Genomic DNA, 9,540 nt, shown 5'->3' on the forward strand with positions numbered 1-9,540 from the left:
ATAGTTTATTTCCGGAAAAAAACATTTTATTTTTCCTGATTCCTTTTCAACAAAATACAAAGAAATGAAATTGCAAACGTACTGAAGTCGAATACAATTGGTCATAATTTATAACAGAAAAGGTAAGATGAACGCTTCACGTAGAAGACGAAGCCAAAGGTGCAACATTTGGTGAGAGCCAGAGCCATAGGTGTAATCACTACCGAGGATGAAAATACGGGTAGGCTGCGAAGAAAGCTTGGAAAATGGTAAGCAGAAGAAGTACCAAAGCAGCAAGAGATGATAGAAATGTCCACGGACTTTTGAAATATGTGTACTTGATTCCTGCCCAATGTACATGGTAACCTCGTGCAGTATAGTCGTTGATTCCCTCAAACACATCTGACAAGTAACTACTGGATATGGAAAACGCAATGTCTTTGCCTGTGTTCTTGAAGAACAAAGATACTTCTTCTCCAGTTCCAAAATAGTTCTCTATTATCCCTTTCTCGCTTAAGAACGTTGCATCTTCAGCAGTGTTTATGAGACAGCCCATGAAAGTAACATAGCTTGTCATTTCGGTTGTGCAATATAAATTGAACTGCTCAAAGGCCACGCAGTTGATTAAAAGAGAGCTGAAAAAGTCATCAAATGTTAGTAGCGGTATTTCAAGTACACCACTCTCGTCGAGAGTTATGTCAAGCGGTGTCTCACTCTCCTTTGGCATGAATTTTATTCCTCGGAGTCGAAGTTTTTTTGCTGAGACAACCAGCTTGAGAAAAGGGCGAGGCTTTGGTCGATTTAGTTTTGGTGGTGGTTTTGCTAGTGTTGGTGGGGGTGTTGGTGGTTGTGGTGGTGGTGGTAGTGTTTCTGTTGGTCTTGTTGTTGGTTTTGTCTCTTTTTGAACTTTAGTTTTGGAATGACTTATTATATTGAGGAATGTAAAAACGTTAAATATATTGGTCCAGCTTTGTTTCGGTTCTTGAGATTTCTTGGGTATGAAAGTTTTACGAATGAGATCTAGAAGATGCTTTGCATCAAGATCCTTTCTGTCCCTCCAAAACTGGTTTGACCTTATTATTCGATAACCAAAGAATCTAAAGATGATAGTGTTTAAGCTAGTAGTGGAAGTGGAAGGAAACAAGTTCGATGTCGAAAAGAGAGCTTGAAGAAGGAATAGGGGGACCTGGTTTTCAAGGAGGAGGAGATCACTTCGAAGAGTTGGTAGAATCCACCGGAACATGAAAATCGGGTCATCAGGGTAATCCTCACGCCAACTCTTGTTTGAAATCACCAGGAACAACGTGAGGATGAAACAACCGTCAAGAACCATCATATCGACCAACTCTTCTGAACTAAAGTTCAGTTCCTCAGAGTAGGAACCTCTGATCTTGTCTTCTAGCCCCAGGACCACTTCGCGCAAGTGGGTCAAATACACTTCTTTTTGTTTTGTCTTGGATAAAAAAATATTAAGATATCGTTGTTTGTGCTCCTGGATCATCTGAAGATGATTTCCACCATCTTTACCATCCAAATGGTGGTATGGGCCTATAGACAAAATCTTCGGTTTGTAAGCTGTTTCATTGGCCTCAACGAGAGTGTGAGGGATTCTGAAGATGCAACAAGATTGACCACCCGCTGATTCCTTGAGATGTTTCACGGGTTTCTCAATTTGTATGATGCAACAAGAGGTATCTTTTTCTGCCACTGAGATAGTCATGCTACCTCTAGTGGCTTGGTTGGGAGGATTCATGGCTCTCTATAGTTCTTTTTGTCTTTCTTTTGCTGACGAGGAAATATGAAAAGGTTTAGTTCACATTTAAAGAAAAATAAAATGATTATTAAAAGACCATTATGTAAAGACTTCTATAGTTTATCGATAAGACAGCTAGCACGCAAGTCATGTTAAAACTAAAATATTAACATAAAGGTATAACATTTCTTATCATGAAAAAAGTCACGTTATCATCTAAATAATTTTGTCCACATATTTTTACAATTATAAATTCGCCTAGTGTTGTTGTTATATGTATTTGAAAGTCCACCAATACAAAATCCAAGAATTCCATTAATCATGTGATATCAACCTCTAAAATACAGTTTAACCAACTAGATTTTAACTGGTAGTATACCAAAGATATATAAATTTTTATATTTTAGGTTGTATTTATCTGTTAAATATCAGATGTTTTGTAAATAGATAAATAATTAAATTTTTTGACCGTTTGCCTGGCTAAATTTTTTTATTAATTTATAACTCGTAGTACTGCATGACATTTGTTTGTTATATTTAGTTTATTTTGTTTAGTGTTTAAGATTCTATTTGGATTTTTAATTATTAGAATATAAAATAAGAGATCTAAATACATAATAATTAATTTATAAGCTGTTATTAAGTCATATTTTTCCTAATCATTTCATTATTTTACACAATCGTAATTAAATCAATTTGATTTTATATATTAAATCGTATAATTTAATAATATTTTATGATTCCAACATGTCCTTCTTATAACTCATTTACTATATAACCATATTATATAATATTTTAAACTTTTTAATTTTGCATATTTTGAAAATTCATTATGTTTATATATTGATTATAATATGTAAATAAATGAGAATCTAAGTTTTTTTATGTTAAGAATCAAAACTCACGGAATTTGGAAAACAACATAAAATCAAATTGTTGGTTTCTTTGTTTGCAAATGATTCAGATATAGAATATCTTAAAAACAATAGAAAATGTGGTTAATATATCATAATTTCTGTTTCAATGTAATATTGATAGCTGTTTTCTTTAGTTGGAATGAAACGTAAAATATTTAAAAAAACAAAATTTGAAGTAAATATTATTTTTGAAAATTTTTAAAAATTAAATTTATAAATAAGTTTTTTAATAAATATAATTTTAAGAATAAAACAACAAATGTACTTCAAAAATGTTAATATATATTTAAATGAAATATGCACCCAGCTAAGTTAAATTATGCGTGTCGTTTGTTTGTTTTTTTTTTGTCATCATGTCGTTTGTTTCCTTAAATATACAGTTATATGTACTTGGAAGGTTATATTTTCGCGATTTCGCGTGAGATGAATGGCACCTTATACATCGTAAGTTCTTCGAAAATATTTTTTGCCGTTTTCCCTGATTCAACAACTTCGATTTTATATAATCGTATAATAAAATGTGAAAGACATGTGTTATCTTATTATATATTAGCAAAAGAAAATATATTATAATAATATGTAATGCTAATCAATCAACTAAGGCGGCCAAGGTGATAATAACATGGAAATGGGATTACTTTACGTAGAATATTGAAGTCATCAATAGTGACGCCATGATCTCACTCGGATGTACGAGGTGATTGAGAGTGTGGTACGAGGCGGGAAAAGCATTAAACAGTTCATCACAGTCGTCCCTAGTGTTTGGAAATAGGAAAATCTTTGGCGCAAGAATAAATGATTAATTCATATCATCTTGATTTAGTTTTTATTTTTCTATTTTTAAAAATTTAAGCAAAGAATATCGTTTCTCCTACTCGTATCGAATAGAACATGATGAGTCAAATCTTCTTTATGTAAAACCAGTTTGATTTAAATCGGGAGAATCGTACGGTTTTATGAAACCATGTGCTATGGCTCGAATCAGTAGTCAATCCTATTTTCGATAGGAATAGTTGACAATAGAATCCAACTTTTCGTTATTTTCATTTCATACCCGTAATAATGAGAAAGGAAAGCCGGACTCTAATATAATTTGTTCAAGAATAGTGGCCTTGAGTTTCTGGATCCTTTGACTTAGGATTGATGAGTCGTGAGTTATACATCGATCTTGACAGGCTTCGGCCCAAATTGAACATAACCTTCCTTCTTACTCTTCTCACAACATAACCTCCCTTGCTTTGATATAAACCGGATTTTTTACTCTTGAACATAGTTCTCAAGACGAGAAACTAGTTCGCGGATCTTCGATTGAAAAATCTGGATAACTTCTCGATCAGCTTTCCATCTTCAAGTTTAACTCACAATCAAACCTTAGAAATAGCTTGGAAGACTATCTCATAGCTTGATTACTCTTGGCTATTTTTCTTGCTTCGAACAGCCTTTGGGCATCTTCTTCTTTATTTCCTTCTCCAAAAATGAAGAGAGTAATGGCTATATATAAAAGGTTTGGGGCGAGCTTGCCTTTAACACACGTAGGGGTGAAGTGTCGCCACCACATTCTTCCAGCTAACACTTGGCGAGTGTGTGATGACACCTTTACAAGTGATGTGTCACTCGCTGGACTCTTACTCATAAGTGGCACAATTCTTTATTTTGCCCAACACTTGTCCACTTTTAAAAACATAAAAACACTTCGTCGATTCTTTTCCACTTAGTGTGATTCGATTTAATAAAATATTAGGTAGTGAATTCCCTTCTCGCTATTATAAATAGCTCAAATAAAATAATATTTAGTGGGTTTCCTTTCCTACTAACACAAATATTCTATTAATGGTACGGTCACCGCCGGATGGTCGGACGGTCTGTGGTACTGCGAACGTTTGTCTCTCGGCCAGATACGCTAGCCTCTTGGTACGTAGGCTCATAAATCCTGCATTAGCCATCTGATCAATTTGCCGACTACTTGATCAGGGGCGGATACAGACAAATATTTAGTATGGAGCACTAATAAGATTAATAATTAAATTAGAGGGTATATAAATAAATATTATACTATTTATTCAAGGAAAATAAAAAAATAGAGTGGAGCATGTGCCACACCCATGGTCAACGTGCGTCCGCCACTGTACTTGATATTTCTTTGGACATCATTCGACAGTTCCTATTTATTTCAACTTCTCCTTCTTTCTGAGTTCTTTCTGGCTCGTGTTTCCGAAGATATTTATTTGGCCTTTTACCCCTTTGTACGTGTCACTACACCGTCCTACCCAAGAACACTTGCAAGCATCAAAATGTATCTTGTGTTATTTGGCAGGAACAACAACTCATTGGATATTTTTCTCTGCCACAAAAATATTCTCACCTTTCAAAGCCTTTTATGATGCTGATTGGGCACGTGATACTCATGACTATGTCTCCACAAATGCATACATTGTTTATATGGACACTCATGCTATCTCGTGGACATCAAAGAAGCAAAAGAGTGTTGCTCGCTCCTCAACCGAAGTTGAATACTGAGCCATTGCCAACACCTTTGCTGAGCTACGATGGATCTGCAACCTGTTAACTGAGCTTGGAATCCTTATTCGTGTTGTGCCTGTTATCTATTGTGATAATGTCAGAGAAACCTTCCTCTGTGCCAATCCGATTTCCCACTCACAAATGAAGCACATTGCTCTAGACTACCACTTTTTATGAGAGCAGATAAAACAAGGCCTCCTACGCGTTTGTCATGTCAATACCAAAGATCAGCTGGTGGATGCTCTGATAAAACAATTCCCAAGAACACGTTTCCTTCAGTTGAGAAACAAGATTGGAGTGTCATCAGCCCCTCCTTCTTGAAGGGGAGTGTTACGGAGACGATATGATACATTATTCAATACCTCAATATTTCATATCATGTCATTTACAGAACATTATGTTTATGGCTATAACCTAGAGTATCCTCTATACGAGTATCTATATATATATGTGTGTGTGTGTGTAAAGACCTTTGTATAATAATAAGAATCATCTTCTACAGATTGTGTCTGAGCTCTGCAATTCAATCAAATATTGCAAACAACAGGACCAGTCTAGCTAATGTCTTCACTGGAGAACTGTAAGCATAATCGATTCTTTGTATCATTGGCAGTTCATGTTCTTTACTTTCTAAGATACTATGCCCGGATAAGAAACCTACGACTGATAACAAGAACTCGGATACAAAATTGTTGGTTCAAGACTGGCGTTATCATTCCACATTGTTGCAGTATAATCAAATCTCATATAACTAATGTCACATTTACATAAGTTAGTTACTTGATCAAGAGTCACAAGTTGTCTTACGGTTTCATCAAAACGAAAGGTCTGTTGGGTTACTACTCTAACAATCATGACTAGAACTATAAGTTTTCCATTACGTCAACCTATCGGATTGCATTCTGAATGGTTTATACACGGTATTATAATTTGAGATTTGTAAGTCTTAACTGTTTTGCTAAGTTGGTATTGGATGTTGTGATTGTGAAGATATATATATGAACTGATTGTAAGAAAATTACGTTAAATCGAGAGTTTGTTTTGATCATAGAAGATAAAGACACAATATTATTTTTTATTTGGATGACAACAAGTAGAAGGGGTAAACAATCTACGGATCAATGACCTTCTTCTACGTCACATAGAAAACCAGGAAATAGTAGATGCTAGCTCAAGACTAGCATATTTTTTGTCAAATACACGACAATTATTGAAAACAGGGAAAAAACAACACATAGTTGGTGGATATGCTTATTAGGCAGTTTCAACTGCATTGGATGAGCCCTTGGTACAGAACTCAGAACATGCGTCGGTGCATTGTACAACTGCTCCATTCACAATTTCACTTGCATCTAATTCACATAAACAATATTAGGATTAATTCATTTTTCACTTGGTCCAAAAATCTAATAATAAAAATAATTATTATAATATTAATGAGTTTTTGCGTTACCGGAGTTCTGGAGAGTGGTTAAGGTATCACACACAGAGGATGCACAACCCAACTTGCAGTATTCGTTAACAACATCACCTTAAATAAAATAAAAATAAAAAATTCTTGGAACTTGCATAAAAATCTTAGTCTAACATGTAAAATCTATAACTTAATGAAACAACAAAGAAAAAAAAAAGATGAAATTACCAGAGTTTCCAAGAATGTCATGTGTATATCCGGGAGGACATTTTGTTCCCTTAATAATTTTGCATCCACAAAGTTTTGCACAAGTTTCCCTACCAGTTCCAGGAAGACGGCATACATTGTAACAATTTCTAGCAGTTGTGTTCGGGCAACAACTCTTTGCCTCGACTTGGATCTGCGCCATCACAAGACTTATTACGAGCACACTTAGAATCAAAGTTTTGCCTTCCATCTCTCAATTGATCAGTTGTTTGATTGCAAAATGTATATGTGGAGAGTTATAAGCTTGTATTGATGAGATGGTGATGAAACAAGGCTCTTTTAAATACTAGTTGGTCTACATTAGTAACTACAAACTTCGTTTGATACATTGTAGACTTTGTGTGGACCAAACCTTATCTTAATGGCAATCTAAGGATATATAGTTTTAATCTATTCTTCTTTTTTATTTTTGATTAACTAGAAAAAAGAAAAACAAATCTATTAAAGTTTTGTGTTACTTTGATATATTTGAATCAGGATACTTAATAGGGAGTCACTATTAGTTATATTGGCTATATATATTTTGTATGTTCGTGCTAACTGTGTAATTATGATGACGTTTATAATTAGCTTTATAACATACGTATGAGTAGAGAGTTTTTATTATGACCATTCTGTCAATAAAGTTTTGCGTGTTCTTTATTTAATTTATTTATTGTGGTTATAGCAATTTCAAATTTTTAGTTATAAGTTAGAAACAAATATTTTCTAGTTATGTCTAGCTGATGGCAAATTAAAATATGAGACAAAAATCCAAATCGTCTTCTTCTTTTTCGTTTTGGTTAACTTAATTTGGAATTAGGATACTTAATATTCACATATTTTGTATTGGTTCAGCGGGTTATATTGTATATATTCCTGCTAACCGTGTAATTATTATGTCACTAGGAGATAGCACAGTCAACATTTAAAAAAAAATTCTAATATAATAATAAAAATTATTGTTATATGTTTTTAAAGTTACTTTTTTGATATAATATTTATTTTTAATTGTTCTATAAATCTATTAGTTTTTTTGAATATTAATTATTTTAAAATATTATAGTATTTTATTTTTGACGTATATAACAGTTTTATATTGTTTGTTTGTTGCATTTGCATCATTATTTTGTGAAATATGAAGTAGTAATTTTAATATTATAATTGTGAACAAATAAAAATTATTAATTTATCACCTATATAAATTTAATTTTAGTAACCCGCCAATGTGGAAATTAAAACACACATTTTTTATAGATTGAGTAATATATATTCGTTTTTAAAAAATTCATATAACATATGCAGAAAATTTTTTGTATTTTATTAATCATAAGTATTATATGAAAATTCAAAACAATTTGTAAATAAAAGAAAATAAAGATGATAGGAGGATCAGAATTTGAAATCTTAACAAAATTTTCAAAATTTAGTTATTAAAAATAAATTTATTGTGTATTTGGATATAAAATCTTAATTTTTGAAATTCTGTGGTTTATATTTTTTTAAAAAATATTTAGTAATTTTCGTCCATAATTTATTAGGGAGAGAAAATATATTTTTTATTTTCTAGTTTTTTTTATATTTGATCTATCAGCTTTTTTTATTTTTTAATTAATTATCTTTATTTAATTAATTAACTAAACTTAATTATGTTTTTCTAATGGCAATTAAATGTAATTTTTACACATTTTAAAGTTAGTTTCATATTTGTACTTCTCAATTAATATAATAGAATATCTTATAATTTGGTTTATAACTTTATTATGTCTATAAAGTTTGTATCACTTCTCTTGTAAAGAGAAAGATAAGAACATAGTTTTTTACAACGTGTTTTGAGTTTCTTAATTTATTTTTAACCAACTCTTTCGTGGTTGTCAGAGCTTCTGCCTAGCTGATGGCAAATTAAAATACGAGACAAAAATCCAAATAGTTTGTTACAACGTGTTTTGTGTTTCTTTTTGTTTTAACCAACTCTTTTTTTTCTTTGTATTGGAGTTTTGAATTATATGTTGGGACCAAATAAATGCTTGGGTAAGTGCCTTAGAGTTAACTGATAATACTATAGTAGTAAATATTTTACATGCTTCCGTGTGGTGTCACACACGTAAACTTTAACCAAAAGAATAATATCTCTCTATATATATATTTCGGGTTTACTGTAAAAAGAATAGATTGTTCGGCAATATATTGGTGTTTAATCTTTTGTTTGTTTTTCGCGGGACCAAATGAATGTTTGTGGCCATGATTTGTTTATTTTCTGTGAATAAAATGATTTTTTTAAAAATATTGATTGGTTGTTTGTTCATGCTGAAGAAACTAGAGAAGAGTTTCGAAGGAAACTATTTATTATTTTGTTGTTTTTTAATCAATGATACAAATTTAAATATAGCACTTTACAACAATATTAGAGTTTATAATAACCGACATCAATAAAACTCAACATAGACTGTCCGTCCATACACCAATACTCCCCCACACGATAAATGTGGTATATAAAACAGAAACTTAGCAATCATAAATGGAACACGTATGTCTTGGACACTTATCAAGGACGGGCAAATCGTATCAACAAACTCCTCTGGGCATAAACTTTAATCTTGAAAGTAGAAGTAGAATTTCAGCTTGTTCTCAGTCTTTTGGTAAAAGAGAATAACAACATCCCGTGGGTGCAAATTCTACTACTCCACAAATAATTATCAATCTTGGACAGT

At 32.2% G+C, this 9,540-nt stretch overlaps 2 protein-coding genes across 2 annotated transcripts; both read right to left on the reverse strand.

The window, feature by feature from the left end:
- Nucleotides 1-4: 4 nt before the first annotated feature.
- Nucleotides 5-1,767, reverse strand: LOC104736267 (UPF0481 protein At3g47200). Its single transcript, XM_010456221.3, has one exon. The coding sequence runs from the start codon at nt 1,730-1,732 to the stop codon at nt 200-202; it is 1,533 nt and encodes a 510-aa protein (XP_010454523.1). The 5' UTR covers nt 1,733-1,767; the 3' UTR covers nt 5-199.
- Nucleotides 1,768-6,204: 4,437 nt separating this feature from the next.
- LOC104736268 (thionin) lies at nt 6,205-7,101 on the reverse strand. The gene is made up of 3 exons (XM_010456222.3): nt 6,812-7,101; nt 6,623-6,700; nt 6,205-6,521 (listed from the first exon to the last, which is right to left on the reverse strand). Exons 1-3 carry the CDS (start codon nt 7,038-7,040, stop codon nt 6,424-6,426), a joined length of 405 nt encoding a protein of 134 aa, XP_010454524.1. The 5' UTR covers nt 7,041-7,101; the 3' UTR covers nt 6,205-6,423.
- Nucleotides 7,102-9,540: the final 2,439 nt, after the last annotated feature.

This window comes from Camelina sativa, chromosome 13 (genome assembly GCF_030686135.1).
Source record: "Camelina sativa cultivar CO46 ecotype springtype chromosome 13, ASM3068613v1".
In the NCBI taxonomy this organism is placed as follows: Eukaryota; Viridiplantae; Streptophyta; class Magnoliopsida; order Brassicales; family Brassicaceae; genus Camelina; species Camelina sativa.